The sequence below is a fragment of the Grus americana genome, chromosome 27 (assembly GCF_028858705.1).
Source record: "Grus americana isolate bGruAme1 chromosome 27, bGruAme1.mat, whole genome shotgun sequence".
In the NCBI taxonomy this organism is placed as follows: domain Eukaryota; kingdom Metazoa; phylum Chordata; class Aves; order Gruiformes; family Gruidae; genus Grus; species Grus americana.
Genome location: NC_072878.1, coordinates 112,116 through 126,896, shown reverse-complemented (window position 1 = coordinate 126,896; position 14,781 = coordinate 112,116). Strand labels below are relative to the sequence as shown.

The 14,781-nt window shown below is 58.1% G+C and overlaps 2 protein-coding genes across 4 annotated transcripts; both read right to left on the bottom strand.

Annotated features, from left to right (window-relative positions):
- Positions 1-674: 674 nt before the first annotated feature.
- On the bottom strand, positions 675-6,874 carry TOMM40 (translocase of outer mitochondrial membrane 40). Of its 2 annotated transcripts, XM_054805064.1 has the most exons (10): positions 6,838-6,874; positions 6,321-6,521; positions 5,597-5,664; positions 5,422-5,514; positions 5,224-5,325; positions 4,686-4,791; positions 3,887-4,009; positions 3,702-3,778; positions 3,498-3,600; positions 675-1,746 (listed from the first exon to the last, which is right to left on the bottom strand). In XM_054805064.1, exons 2-10 carry the CDS (start codon positions 6,511-6,513, stop codon positions 1,607-1,609), a joined length of 1,005 nt encoding a protein of 334 aa, XP_054661039.1. In that variant the 5' UTR covers positions 6,514-6,521; positions 6,838-6,874; the 3' UTR covers positions 675-1,606. The 2 variants fall into 2 exon arrangements, with proteins under 2 accessions (XP_054661039.1, XP_054661038.1); XM_054805063.1 differs by lacking the exon at positions 6,838-6,874 and having other exon boundaries at positions 3,539-3,600.
- A 4,474-nt stretch (positions 6,875-11,348) lies between these two features.
- LOC129197033 (free fatty acid receptor 2-like) lies at positions 11,349-13,743 on the bottom strand. Of its 2 annotated transcripts, XM_054805000.1 has the most exons (3): positions 13,627-13,743; positions 13,036-13,149; positions 11,349-12,760 (listed from the first exon to the last, which is right to left on the bottom strand). In XM_054805000.1, the coding sequence occupies exon 3, from the start codon at positions 12,743-12,745 to the stop codon at positions 11,369-11,371; it is 1,377 nt and encodes a 458-aa protein (XP_054660975.1). In that variant the 5' UTR covers positions 12,746-12,760; positions 13,036-13,149; positions 13,627-13,743; the 3' UTR covers positions 11,349-11,368. The 2 variants fall into 2 exon arrangements, with proteins under 2 accessions (XP_054660975.1, XP_054660974.1); XM_054804999.1 differs by lacking the exon at positions 13,036-13,149 and having other exon boundaries at positions 13,627-13,720.
- Between the last annotated feature and the right edge of the window lie 1,038 nt (positions 13,744-14,781).

Below are 14,781 nucleotides of genomic sequence, written 5' to 3'. Positions count from 1 at the left end.
CCCCCAAATTGGGGAGTTGAACCCCAAAATTGGCTCCGGGGGGGGTAAGAACGCCCCGAATTGGGGGGGGGGGTATGAACCCCCAAATTGGGGGGGTTGAAGCCCAAACGGGGGGGTGAACCCCAAAAATGGGGCTAATCCCCCCAAAGTGGGGGGGTTGAACCCCAAAATCGGCTTGGGGAGGGTGAACCCCCAAATTGGGGGGGGGAGTTGAACCCAAAAATGGGGCTGAACCCCCCCCCCCAAATCGGCTGGGAGGGGGGGGTGTTGACACCCCATTAGGTTTGTACCCCCAAACCGGGCCTGAACCCCACTTGCCCCCCCCCCTAGATTTGGGGGGGGGCCCATTTTGGGGGGGACCCCACATATCTTGCTTACCCCCCCCCAAATCTGTGGTGACACCACCCCCCCCCCCGGGTGATTTTGGGGTACAGCACCCCCTTTTTTTCCACCCCACCCCACTGGGCCCCCCCCCAACACACACCCCCACAATAACTTGGGGTGCCCCCCCCAAAATATTGGGGTTCCCCCCATTCCATCATCCCACCCCCCCCCCTTTTTTTGGGGGAGGCTGTCCCATGCTTCGGGGGAGGACAAGAAGGGGCGCAAAGTGGGGGGTCCCCCCAAATTTTTGGGGTGTCCCCCCAGTTAAAGGACGAGACCCCCCCCCAAAAAAAAAAAAAACGAGGCCAGTTGCTTTATTTGGAGCATTTCAAGCCCCGCGCCGCGATGTGGGGGGGCTGGGGGGGCCCCCCAAAACTTTTTTGGGGGGCAGATCTCCTCGGTACATTTTGGGGGCCCCCCCGAACCCCAAAATTGAGCCAGTCTCTGTCTGGGGGGGTCAGGAATTGGGGGGCCCCCCCCCTCCTCTTCTTCCTCCCCCCCCCGGGGGGGGGGTTAAGGTGGGGGGGGCCCCCCCAAAAGTGGCCTTTGGGGGAGCCCCCTGTGATGGGGGGGGACACGGTGGCCGCCGGCAGCTGTGGGGTGTTGGGGGAGGAAGAGGAGAAAGAAGAAAGGAGGAAGAGGAAGAAGAGGGGGAGGAGAAGGAAGAGGAGGAGGAAAGCGAGGAGGAAGGAGGGAGGAGGAAGAAAGGAGGAAGGGGAGGAGGAAGCAGAGGGGAAGAAGGAGGAAGAGGAGGAAGAAGTAGGGAGGAGGAAGAAAGGAAGAGGAAGGTGAGGAGGAGGAAGGAGAAAGGAAGAAGAGGGAGGAGGAAGGAAGGAGGAAGAGGAGGAAGGTGGGGAGGAAGAAGAGAGGGAGGAGGAAGAAAGGAGGAAGAGGAGGAGGAGGAAGAAGGTCAGGAGGAAGATGGAGGGGAGGAGGAGGAAGGCAAGGAGGAAGGAAGAGGAGGAAGGTGAGGAGGAGGAAGGAAAGGAAGAGGCTTATGAAGGTGAGGAGGAGGATGAAGGTGAGGAGGAAGATGGAAGGAAGGAGGAAGATGAAGGAGGGTGAAGAGGAGGACGAAGGGATGGAGGAGGATGAAGGTGAGGAGGATGAGGATGAAGAGGAGGAAGAGGATGAGGAAGGGGAGGAGGCTGAAGGTGAAGAGGAGGAGAAGGAAGAGGAGGACGCCGGTGAGGAGGCCGAAGGTGAGGAGGATGAGGAGGCTCTAGCCGATGGTGAGGCCGAAGCCGCAGTGGAACTTGTTCTTGCGGTGGTTGAGGAAGGCCCCCAGCGCCAGCGTCAGGGGCAGCGGCGGCAGCTTCTTCTCCAGCACCGCCCCCACCGTCCAGCTGCTGTCCACCGAGCCTGGGGACACCACGGGGACGTCATGGAGATGTCATGGAGATGTCACCAGGACGTCACGGGGGGGGGTTGGGGACATCAGGGGGGGGTTGGGGACATCCCGGAGAACATGAGGACATCATGGGGACATCATGGGGGGCTTGGGGACATCATGGGGACATCACCAGGACATCACAGGGGGGCTTGGAGACATCATGGGGAGCTTGGGGACATCATGGGGACATCACCAGGACATCACAGGGGGGTTGGGGACATCACAAAGAACATGAGGACATCATGGGGACATCACCAGGACATCACAGGGGGGCTTGGAGACATCATGGGGAGCTTGGGGACATCATGGGGACATCACCAGGACATCACGGGGGGGTTGGGGACATCACGGAGAACATGAGGACATCATGGGGACATCACCAGGACATCACGGGGGGCTTGGAGACATCATGGGGAGCTTGGGGACATCATGGGGACATCACCAGGACATCACGGGGGGGTTGGGGACATCACAGAGAACATGAGGACATCATGGGGACATCACCAGGACATCACGGGGGGCTTGGAGACATCATGGGGAGCTTGGGGACATCATGGGGACATCACCAGGACATCAACAGGGGGGTTGGGGACATCACAAAGAACATGAGGACATCATGGGGACATCACCAGGACATCACGGGGGGGTTGGGGACATCACGGAGAACATGAGGACATCATGGGGACATCACAGGGGGCTTGGGGACCTCATGGGGACATCACCAGGACATCACGGGGGGCTTGGGGACATCACGGAGAACATGAGGACATCATGGGAACATCATGGGGACATCACAGGGGGCTTGGGGACCTCATGGGGACATCACCAGGACATTACAGAGAACATGAGGACCTCATGGGGACATCATGGGGGGCTTGGGGACATCATGGGGACATCACAGGCGGGTTGGGGACATCACGGAGAACATGAGGACATCATGGGGACATCATGGGGGCCTTGGGGACATCATGGGGGGCTTAAGGACATCATGGGGACATCACCAGGACATCAACAGGGGGGTTGGGGACATCACGGAGAACATGAGGACATCATGGGGACATCACGGGGACATCACGGGGATGCCATGGAGATGTCACCGGGATGTCACGGGGGGGGTTGGGGACATCACGGGGACGTCACGGGGGGTTGGGGACATCACGGAGAACATGGGGACATCATGGGGACATCACGGGGACGTCACAGGGGGCTTGGGGACATCATGGGGGGCTTAAGGACATCATGGGGACATCATGGAGGCCACGGGAACATCATAGGGACCTTTAAGGTCCCCCCTAATTTTTGGGGCCCCCCTCTAATTTTTTGGGGTCCCCCCATTTTTTTAACACCCCCCCCCTCCAAATTTTTTAAGGTCCCCCCCCCAATTTTTGAGCCCCTCCCAATTTTGCCGGGCCCCCGCTAATTTTTTAAGCTCCGCTCCCCCCCCTTTTTTTTTTTTAGGGTCCCCCCTAATTTTTTTTGGGGGGGGTCCCCCCAATTTTTCAAGGTGGGTCCCCCAAATTTTTCAAAGGGGGGGGGGGTGTCCCCCTATTTTTTTCACCCACCCCCTCAACCTCCCCTCCCATTTCCCAGCCGCCCCTCCCTATTCCTCAAGGCTCTCCCCCCCCCCCATATTTTTAGGGGTCTCCCCCATATTTTTAGGGGCCCCCCCATATTTTTACGGGTCCCCCCCATATTTTGGGGTGTCCCCCCCCCCCCGTACCCCTAAAAAGCAGGTTGCCCTTGGGCAGCTCCAACTGGTACCCGAAGGCGACGCTGGTGTCCTGCAACCGGGTGCTGGCTTCGAATTCCACCCCCACCTGCAACTTTTTTGGGGGGACACACAACAAAATTGGGGTCACCCACTTCTTCCAGACATATCCCCCCCCCAAATTTTTTGGGGTACCCCCATAACCCCGTTAATTACCTGCTCGTTAGCTCGGTGGTAATAAGTGGCGTGAGCGCCCGCTTGACCCAAGGTCAAGGTGCCGATCCAGTTGGGTGCTGCGGTGGGAATTTTTTGGGGGGGGGTGGGTGTTTTTTAGGGGTTACTGTGATTTTTTTGGGGTGCCCCCACCCCAAAACTGGGTTTTTTTTTTGGGGGGGGGGTACCTGTGTAGCGGCCGGCGAGGGAGATGACGGTGCCTTCCTCCCCGGGGCGGCGGTGGTAGACCAGTTCCCCCCCCAAGGCCAAGGTCGGGGTGATGCTCTGGAGATAGTGGGCGACCAGGATCCCTTCAAAAAAATAAAAAAAGGGGGGGTTTTCAGGTTTTGGGGGGCCCCTAAGGGGGACCCCAAAATTGTGAGGGGGTGGGGAGGGTCCCTATAGGGTGGGGGAGGTGGAAATGGGGTAGGGGCGCCCCAAAAAATAAGGTGGGGGCGGGTGAAAAAGGAAGCGAGTCCCATCCTAAACGGGGTGTTCTTGGGGGGTTTTTTTTTGGGGGTGTCCACGGTGCCGGGGGATTTTTTTTTGGGGGGGGGGTTGAAATTTTGGGGTGTCACCCCAAGATATTGGGGCGTGCAATTTTTTTTGGGGGGGGGTCCGCATATCCGTATCGGGGTGACAAAATTGGGGTGTTGAGGTTTGGGGGGCTTCCCCCTTGAGCCCCCCCCCCCAAAATATCAGGGTGTGCTCAAGAGACACCCCCCAAAAAAATTTGGGGGTTCCCCATTTAACGCAGATCCCTTGGACCCCCCAAAATATCGGGGTGCCCAGGCCAAACCCCCCCCTTAAAATTTTGGGGTACCCCATTTTCAGGTGCTCCCCCACCCCATCAAACCACCAAATTCACGTTTCCTCCTTTCCAGGAGGGGATCCCCTGAATCATAACCCCCCCCCCAAATTTTTTTTCAGGGGCGGGGGGTCCCCCCGGTTTTTTAGGGGGTGCCCCCATTTTTTTGGGGTGCTCACCTGACCCCACCAAGATATCGGGGTTCCCCAAGGTGACGGCGGCCGTGAAATCAGCCCCCCGATATTCCCCGTCCACCTGCCAGTTGACGAACTTGGCCTGCTGCGTCTGCGGGGGGGGGGGGGGAAATGGGGTGAAGGGGGGGTCCCCCATTTTTTTAGGGGGTCCCCCTCATTTTTGGGGGGCCCCCCCACTTTTTTAGGGGGGTCCCCCTATTTTTAGTGGGGGATTTTGCCAGTTTTAAGGCTCCCACTCATTTTTAGGGGCTCCCCCTTTTCAGGGCTCCCCCCATTCTTGGGGGGAGGGATCCCCCTTTTTTTGGGGGGTGCCTCCATTTTTTGGGGGGGTCCCCCATTTTTGGGGGGGTCCCCCATATTTTAAGGGGTCCCCCATTTTTTGGCAGGCTCCCCCAATTTTAACCCTCCCCTCCATTTTCAGCGCTCCTCCCTTTCCAGAACTCCCTCCACTTTTGGGGGGGGGTGTCCCCATTTTTAGGGGGGTCCCCCATTTTTTTGGGGGGGGGGGCCCCCCAAAATTTACCTGGAAGGCCACTTTGGAGCGGAGCCGCGACGTCAGCTGATGGATGACCTGGGCGTTGAGGCTGCCGCTGTTATCCATGTCCCCCACCAGCACCGGGAACGCCTGGATGATATTTTTTGGGGGGGGGGGCCCCCCATGATTTAGGGGGACTCCCCAAAAAAAATAGTAGGGGGGGTGTGGGTGTCCCCCAAAACTCACCTCCGTGGGGCTAAGCTGCTTGGTACCCACGTAAGTCGCCCCAAAATGATAGTTGGACTCCCCAAGGGTGCTGAGAGCGACCGTGTGGTTCACCTGGGGGGGGGGGGGAGAATTTTGGGGTGCTGGGGGGTACCCCAAAATTTAAACACCCCCCCCAGCACCCCAAAAAACCCACCTGGAAGTGGTTGCTGAGCCCCTTGTTCACCGTCAGCTTGACGCCCTCCATTTGGACGGGAAAGAGCTCTGGAAATTGGGGGGGGGGGGGGGATTTTGGGGTGACCCACACACCCCACCCTGGGGGTTTTGGGGGGGGCAACTCGGTTTTGGGGTGCAGGGGGGGTGGGGGGTATCGTGGGGACCCTCAGGTGAGGGGGGAAAGGGGGGAGCCACCCTGGTTTTGGGGTGTGGAGGGGGATTGCGGGGGGGGGGTACAGTGGGGGGAACCCCTTTTTTTGGGGGGGAAACCCCCATTTTTTGGGGGGAACCCCCATTTTTTTGGGGTGTGGAGGGGGATCGGGGTGGGGCACAGTGGGGGGGGTTGTGTGGGGCACCCCGAGGCTTTTTTTTTTGGGGGGAACCCAGTTTTGGGGTGCAGGGGGGGATTTGGGGGGGTGCAAGATGTTGGGGGGTACAGTGGAGGGAACCCCTTTTTTGGGGGGAAACCCCCATTTTTTGGGGGGAACCCCCATTTTTTTGGGGTGTGGAGGGGGATCGGGGTGGGGCACAGTGGGGGGGGGGGTTGTGGGGGGCACCCCGAGGTTTTTTTTTGGGGGGGAACCCAGTTCTGGGGTGCAGAGGGGGGATTTGGGGGGGCCCCAGGGGGATGGAGGGGGTGTGGTCAGATTTGGGGGTGTCCCCTACCCCCCCCCCCCCCCAAAAAAAAAACAACCCCAACTCACCTTTGCAGCGGCGGTGGCATTCCTCGAAGGCACCGGGGTTGGGCAGGGGGTCCCCCCCAGGTTCCGTGGGGCGGGGGGGGGGCCCCAAGCCGCTGACGGGGGGGGGTCCCCCAAAACCGGGGGGGACCGGGAGGAGGGGGGGGGGCGCGGTGGGTGGGGGGGGAGGGGAACCAGCAGCCAGGACGTTGCCCATGGTGGGGGCTGGGTGAGAAAGGGGGGGGGGGGGGGGGTTGGGGGGGCGGGGTCAGACCCCCCCACCCCCCCCCTCAATGGGGGGAACCCCCAAATTTCCCCCCTCCCCGGCCCCACACATGGGGGGGCCCGATCCTGGCGCCCTCCCCCCCCAAATCGACTTCCCCCCCCCCCCCCAGGCCCCAAATATGGGGGGGTCTGATCCTGCCCCCCCCCCCCAGCCCCACACTTGGGGGGCAGCTCCCCTCCCCCCCCCCCCCGGCCCCCCCATTTCCTTCCCCCTCCCCCCCCCCCCCCCCCCCCCCCCCCCCCACGCCGGACTCACGCGGCGGCGGCCGGAGAGCGCCGAGCGCGGCTATCGCGGGCCACGCCCCCTCGCGTTGATTGGCCGCAACCGCGCCCGCCCCTCCTCCCAGCTCCTGTCTGCGCGTTTCTATTGGTGAAAGCCGCGCGGGGCACCGCCCCTATCCCTGCGCCGCCATTCCGCCTCTTCCGGTGAGGTCTGCGGTGAGGGCATCTCCCCTTCTCAGCGCTACGCGCTTCGATTGGTCGCTTCCAAGTATCGCCCCGCCTCCTCCCCTCTTCCATTGGTCGCCGCCGCTGCAAGGTCGGGCCGCCGGGTACGCGCCGCCCGGCTATAGAGTCGGCAAGGGCGCGCGGGCTAGAGCGGCCGCCGTGGGCGCCGCCATTTTGAGGCGGGGATAGGGAGTGGGGAGAGGAGGACCGGCTCCATGGCAACCGCAGGGCGGGGCTACGGGGAACCCCAACATATAGGAGCTATAGGGGATCCCCCCCTACAGGAGGGCAGCTATATGGGGTCCCTCCTGGAGGGGGACCTATAGGGGAGGCCTCCTATATGGCAGCTATAGGGACCCCCTCCTCCCATCCGGCAGCCATAGGGGATGCCCCCCGCCAACGTGGAAGCCATAGGGACCCTCCCCTCCATAGAGGAGCTATAGGGTACAATAAGGCACCTATAGGAGGGAAGGCCTATATGGTGGGCGTGGCCAGGGATATATGAACGCTGGGTTCTCACCGGGAGGCTTATGCTGGTCGTGGTTGTCTTCAGCCTCGGAGTTGGCCTTGAGGAGGTCTTCTTCACCCTTGGAGCTTGGCATTGAGGAGATCTTCTTTGGCCTTGGAGCTTGACCTTGAGAAGGTCTTCATCACCCTTGGAGTTTGGCCTTGAGGGGGTCTTCTTCATCCTCAGAGCATGGCCTTGAGGGGGCCGCCTTCAGCCTTGGCCCTTGGCCTTGAGGAGGCCTTCTTCAGCCTCAGAACTTGGCCTTGAGGAGGTCTTCCTTGGCTTTGGAGCTTGACCTTGAGGAGGTCTTCTTTGGCCTTGGAGCTTGGCCTCCAGGGTTTGAGTTTTGTCTTGTGGAGGTCGCCTTCATCCCTGGGAGCTTTGACTTGAGGTGGTCTCCATGCAGATGTCCTTCAAGGTTTTTATTAATATTTTTAATATGTTAATAAATTAAGATTTTTCTTCTTTTTGGTGATCTTGCCAACGTGAGGATGGCTTGGTGTGGTAGAAGGTACCATGAAGCACAGATGGAGAAGGTCAGTAGAGCGAAAAAGTCTTTCGGAGGAGATTTTCTTGGGTTTTTAGGTTATTTCTCAGGTGATTATTTTCATATTGCAGAGGAAGGAGATTGGATACCGAAGGGAGTTGGCAGCAGACCGGTGGAGAACCTTAAGAAGGTCAGCTGATACGTGGTGATGGAGACAACGTGTCACCGTCAGTGCCCGTAGGATGACCTAAACGCTGTTGGCCCCACCCCAGGTGCAGTTGGAGGAGGTGAACCCCCAATACCCAACCGGAGTGGTGGGTCCTTCCCGGGGCATCGTGGTCAGTGTCAGTAGGTGGCCCCCCCATCTTCTGCACGCTCCTCGGAGGAGGTGGATTTGGATCTAGACCTAACCCCAAGCCTAACTTTATCCCCCAAGCCTGACCCCCATCCCCAAGCCTAACTCTTATCCCTGAAGCCTAACCCTAAAGACTAACACCCAAGCCTAGCCTTTATCCCCCAAGACTAACCCCAAAGACTAACAACCAAGCCTAAACCCATCCCCCAAGCCCTAACCCCAAAGACTAACCCCCAAGCCTAACCCTTATCCCCCAAGCCCTAACCCCAAAGACTAACCTCCAAGCCTAACCCCAAAGACTAACCGTCAAGCCTAGCTTTTATCCCCCAAGCCTAACCCTTATCCCCCAAGCCTAACCCAAACCCCTTATCCCCCATCCCCAAGCCTAACCCCAAGCCTAACACATATCCCCAAGCCCTAACCACAAAGCCTAACCCCCAAGCCTAACCGCAAAGACTGACACCCAAGCCTAACCCTTATCCCCCAAGCCTAACCCAAACCCCTTATCCCCCATCCCCAAGCCTAACACATATCCTCCAAGCCTAACAGGTATCCCCCAAGCCTAACCCCAAGTCTAACCCATATCCCCAAACCCTAACCGCAAAGACTAACACCCAAGCCTAACCCCAAGTCTCACCCTTATCCCCAAGCCCTAACCGCAAAGACTAACACCCAAGCCTAGCCTTTATCCCCCAAGACTAACCCCAAAGACTAACAACCAAGCCTAAACCCATCCCCCAAGCCCTAACCCCAAAGACTAACCCCCAAGCCTAACCCTTATCCCCCAAGCCCTAACCCCAAAGACTAACCTCCAAGCCTAACCCCAAAGACTAACCGTCAAGCCTAGCCTTTATCCCCCAAGCCTAACCCTTATCCCCCAAGCCTAACCCAAACCCCTTATCCCCCATCCCCAAGCCTAACCCCAAGCCTAACACATATCCCCAAGCCCTAACCACAAAGCCTAACCCCCAAGCCTAACCGCAAAGACTGACACCCAAGCCTAACCCTTATCCCCCAAGCCTAACCCAAACCCCTTATCCCCCATCCCCAAGCCTAACACATATCCTCCAAGCCTAACAGGTATCCCCCAAGCCTAACCCCAAGTCTAACCCATATCCCCAAACCCTAACCGCAAAGACTAACACCCAAGCCTAACCCCAAGTCTCACCCTTATCCCCAAGCCCTAACCGCAAAGACTAACACCCAAGCCTAACCCTTATCCCCCAAGCCTAACCCCAAGTCTAACACATTTCCCCAAGCCCTAACCCCAAAGACTAACCCCCAAGCCTAACCCATATCCCCCAAGCCTAACCCCAAGCCTAACCCTTATCCCCAAGCCCTAACCCCCATCCCTAAGCCTAACCTTTAACGCTAAACCTAATTAGTATTCTAGATATATTTATCTTAAAAATGTAGAATTTAACTATTAACTTAGTACTAATTGGCCGTAATAAATGCCTGCGATGTTTTTAATTATAATTAAGCTAGCTTTATGCATTAATTACACCCAAATAGTGCCCTGAGTTTATTTATCTTAAATTCTACATTTTTAATTACTAGTGTAATACTATTTGGATGTAATTAATGTCTGTGATCTATTAAATAATAATTATGCTGAAATTATGCATTAATCACACTCAATTAGTATTCTATTTTTATTTTTAAATGTAAATTTTTCATTTTCTCATGCTAATTGGGCGTAATTAACGATCGCTTCATTAAATAGGAGCTATAGCTTGTCTGCATTCATCACACCTAATTAATTTCCTTTTTAAAAAAAATTTTATTGGGTTTTATTTGTTATTTTTATTTCGGGTTCTTAAAATTATTTTTATTTTTGGTTTATTTTTATGTCATAAATTATATTTTTTTTAAAAAAATCCTAATAGGAAGTAATTAATGCCTATGCAAATTAGATCAAACCGAGGGTTGCGTTAATTACTCCTAATCGCGATTCTAACCCCAGGGGCACCCCAAATGCCCCCTCAAGGTGGGGGGGAAACTCCTGGTGGAACCCAGGGTGGGGGAGCACCCACCGATGGGTGCTCTAACGTCTACGGGCCACTAGATGGCGTCAGAGCACCATCGGTGGAGGGGACCCAGGAGTTGGGGTGTGTCCACCCACCCCCCGCACCCACCAAGGGACCCTGGTGTCCCTCTCTCCTCATGAACCCAAGTGTCCACATCTCCCCCAGCTTCGACATTGACCACTCTTGGACCACGGGCTTGAATAAATATCTCGTGTTTGGGGAAGGGCGCTCTGGAGGGAACAGCAAAGAGAAAGCCGGGGGTGGACACACCACCCCATGGAGGACATCAAGCCACAGAGAACATCAACCCACACAGGATATCGACCCATGGAGATCACCAATCAACGCAGACCTTGGTTCCATGGAGGCCGCCGACCCACAGAGGCCACCAACCCCTGGATACCTTGGTCCCACAGAAGCTGTTGACCCATAGAGGTGATCAACACACAGAGGTCAGAGATCAAGGAGACCGTATGGACCTGGGGAGACTGTAGACCCATGGAGACCTTGGCATCATGACACCTTTGACCCCATGGAGACCCCAGACGTATGGAGACCCTCAGCCCGTGGAGGCCATGGACAGCGTGGATCTTGGCCCCACACGTACCATGAACCGCGGAGACCATGAACCACAGTCCTATGGAGACCATAAACCTCAAACCAAGTTGTCCATGGCCGCACAGACATTGAAGATGACGCCATGATGCGATGTCATCAACCCAGACCAAGGGTCCAAGTTCTCCATGGCCCCACAGCTGTTGGAGATGTTACCATGACCCAGTGTTGGTTGATGCTATGGGGCCAAGTTGACCATGACCCCAAGGATATTAGAAACATCACCATTGGCCAAAGCCCTTCAGATGTTTCCCCTGCCCCCCCAAATCCAGGCCCCCCCCTCCCGCCCTCACCCAATCAAATCCACCCCCCATGGTGAGACCATTCACTGCCCTATCGGAAGCTTCATGTTAACGAACCTTCAGACTCACCCTGGGAGACCTCAGGAGAACATGCCCCATAACAGCAGCCCAGCACAGCCCTCAGCTTGTCCCATACAGCCACCACCACCCCAGCCATGGCCCTCTGCACCGCCGTGGAGGAGAAGTAGAAGATGACAGGGTCAAGAGCGGCATTAAGGCTGGTGAGGAGCAAAGCGTAGACCCTCCAGTCTGGGCTCCGTTTCTCCACAAAGCCCACCACGTGTGAGATGTTGTAAGGCGCAAAGCAGACACCGAAGTTGACCATGGTGGCCACGGCCAAACCCACAGCTCGTTGCTTCTTCTCCAGCGGGATATTTGGCCGGGCAAGGAGAGCCCGCACGAAGTTGATGTAGCAGAAGATAGTGACAGCGAAGGGCAGGAGGAAGAGGACGAGGAAGAGCTCCAGGCGTAGCGGGAGGACAAAGCTCAGCTGGTCCTCGGAGAAGTCGTCATAGCACTTGTAGGCGGTGGTGGTGTTGGAGCCATCATGGACACCAGGAGAAGATGCAGTGGGGATGTTGGAGGTCTGGGAGACATTGGCGGGACTGGAGATGTCCTGGATGTTGGCGCTGTTGGGGGTAGAGATTTTGGAGATGTTGGGCTTGGAAGTGTTGGGGCTGCTGGGGCTGGAGATCCTGGAGCCATTGTGAGTGGAGATGTTGCTGTTGGTGATCTTGGAGCCGTGGGGGACAAAGCCATTGTCCATGGAGTCACCAGGGTTGGACACCTTGAAGACCTTGTGATCGACGGTGTTGGAGCTGGAGGTCTCAGAGATGCTGGGTTTGAAGCTATCAGGGCTGGTGATGGTCAAGCCATTGGAATCAAAGCCATCAGCACTGGACATCTTGGAGCTACCAGGCTTGAACCCATTGACTGCGGAACCATCAGAGCTGATGAACGTGGACCTGTTGGCCGTGGTCCGGTTCCTACCACCATGATACTGGGCCACAAAGACGATGGAGCAATGGGAACAGGCCAAGAGCCAGAGGACAATGCTGGCGGCCATCGCCCGCCTTGGTCTTCTCCGATCCTTGTACTGGAGGGGGAAGACAACGCCGAGATACCGCTCAACGCTGAGGGCTGCCAAGAAGAGGCTGCTGAGATAGATGCTGGAGTAGAAGCAGAAGTTGGCCACCGGGCAGAGGACAGCCGGTAAGGGCCAAGTCAAGCCGGCAGCCGCTTCGGCCATCTTGAAAGGGAGGAAGAGGAGGAGGAGAAGGTCGGCGGCTGTCAGGTTGAGGAGAAGGATGTCGGAGGGGGAGACGCGCCGACGGGCTTTGCCCAAGAGGGTGACGAAGGTGAAGATGTTGGCCGGGAAGCCCACGGTGAAGGTCAGGATGTAGACAGTGAGGACCAGCATGGTTGGAGGACAACCCTGAGGAGATACGTGGACCCATAAGAAGGTTGGGGGGGAGGAGGGGGAAGGACCTAGGTAGGTGCTGGGTGCTGTGGGTCCTATTTGGAGAGGAATCCAAGTATCTCAGGAGGCTTCTCCTCATCCAGCCAACGGGCCAGGTAGGGGACTTGGAGAAGGACAAAACATCTGGGTGTTCTTCACCCTACTTCAACCGACCTACCCAAAGGGGACCCAGGTATCTGAGGTGGGGTTGGGGGGGTGGGGTGTGGGGGGGTGGGGGGATGGGGGCTCACCTTGCTCCAAAGAGGACCTAAACGTCCAGGTTCTCCACTGCTGCCTCCCACTCCCAAAGTGGACCCGGGCGTCCGGGTGGGTGGTGCCACCCTTATTTGTTTAATTCTTGTTTCCTGCAAGGGGAGGGTGAGGGGGGGTTTGGTGGGGGTGGGGGAGGGGCAGATGCCTGGGTTCTGGAATGGGGGGGAGGGGGGAGGGGGAGCCCCTGGACGATGGGTCCCTTGGGGGGTGGTGGTGGTGGTGTTGGATCTGGTCCAATGCCCGGAGGTACGTTCACCCACCACCACCCCCAGGGTGCGGGGGGGACACCCAGCTATCGGGGGGGGGGGGGGGAAGCAGCTCCCCCCTCCCCTCCCATCACCCCAGTTCCCCCCCCTTCCCCTCCCAGTTTCTCCCAGTTTAACCCCCACCCCGGACACCTAACTCCATCACGTGCCACCACCACCCAAAAAATCCCAGAGGGGAACCCTCTGGAATCACACCCCACCCCCCCCCCAAACCCCACCCCAAAGCACCCAAACATCCAGGAGAGCACCCAAATGTTTGGGTGCCCCCCCCACCCCAACATCGCCCCCCCCCCCACCACCTACCCAGTTATCCCCACGAGATGTTGGTCCTGGTTGCCCCAAATGTCTAGGTCCCTTGGGTGGTTGGGCTTGGTGATGGTGATGGTGATGGTGGTGGGGGAGATCCCGGATGTCTGGGTCGTCCCCCCCCCTTCACCCCCCTGTGGGTGGGTTGGGGGGGGGGGGGTGTTTAGAAGAAGTGGTGGGGGAGGGGGGGAAGTGGTTTTTGACGACGTCGAGGAAGTTTGATGTTTCCTGACCGCAACCAGAAGCCACGTTCATGGGCACACGTCCGCAGAGCGCCCGGATGTCTGGGGGTGGCCTTGCCCTTCCCCCACCCTCCCTGAGCACCCAGGCTGCCCATCCCCCCCCCCCCATCCCCCCCCCCCCCCCATCATCTCATGGAACCCTTGGGTGCCCTTCTTCTATCATGGGGGGCGGGGAGGGGGGCAATGACAATTCCCCCTTCGGCTTGGGGGAGGGGGGTGGGGGGAGGGGTCTGGGAAGAGTTCTTGACCCCTCCCCCCCGCCCTTGACTTCACCCCTCCCCCACTCAACCCGGAGTTATTTTTAGTAGCCTGTCGTGTTGTGGTGGTGGGGGGAGGGGGGATGTTTATTCCACCAAGGGGATCCAAGTGTCTGGGTGAGCCCCTCCCCCTCCCCTCCATGGGACCCAGGAGTCCGGATGCCCCTCCCCCACCTTCCCAAGGGCCCCAGCAGTCTTGGTGCCCCTCCCCCCCCCTTAATTTTCCCATGGGACCCCAAATTTCTGGCGAAAACGGGACAAGAGGCACCGGGGAAGGGGTAGCGGCTCTGCCCCAGGGCATTATGGGAGCAGGAGAACCCACCCCCACCCCACCCCCGCCATCCTGGTTCCCACACCCCATGACCTTCTTTCACCCAATTGGCTCTCCTAGAACTTGGAGAGGACCCAAGGGTGTCCAGATTCCTCCCCCCCCACATTCACCTACTTGGCTCCAGAGCCAAGAAAGGACTTGGGCGAGTATCCAGGTCCCCACCCCCCACAGCTCTCCTTTCACCCGATTGGTTGTCCTGGAACAGACCCAGATGCAGGACAGGCCCATTGGCCGCTTACCCATGACCTCAAAACTGAAGGAGGGGGGGCAGGGTGATGGAGGAACAACTCAACGCAATGTCATGGTTGACCCCAATTCAACC

Coding starts and splice junctions, on each gene's coding strand:
- TOMM40 (XM_054805063.1), bottom strand. CDS start 6,513: ATGGGCAACGTCCTGGCTGCTGGTTCCCCTCCCCCCCCACCCACCGCG. Junction 3,779..3,886: donor CCTCGCCGGCCGCTACACAG/GTACCCCCCCCC, acceptor TTCCCACCGCAG/CACCCAACTGGATCGGCACC. Junction 1,747..3,538: donor GACACCAGCGTCGCCTTCGG/GTACCAGTTGGA, acceptor TGGTGTCCCCAG/GCTCGGTGGACAGCAGCTGG.
- LOC129197033 (XM_054805000.1), bottom strand. CDS start 12,745: ATGCTGGTCCTCACTGTCTACATCCTGACCTTCACCGTGGGCTTCCCG.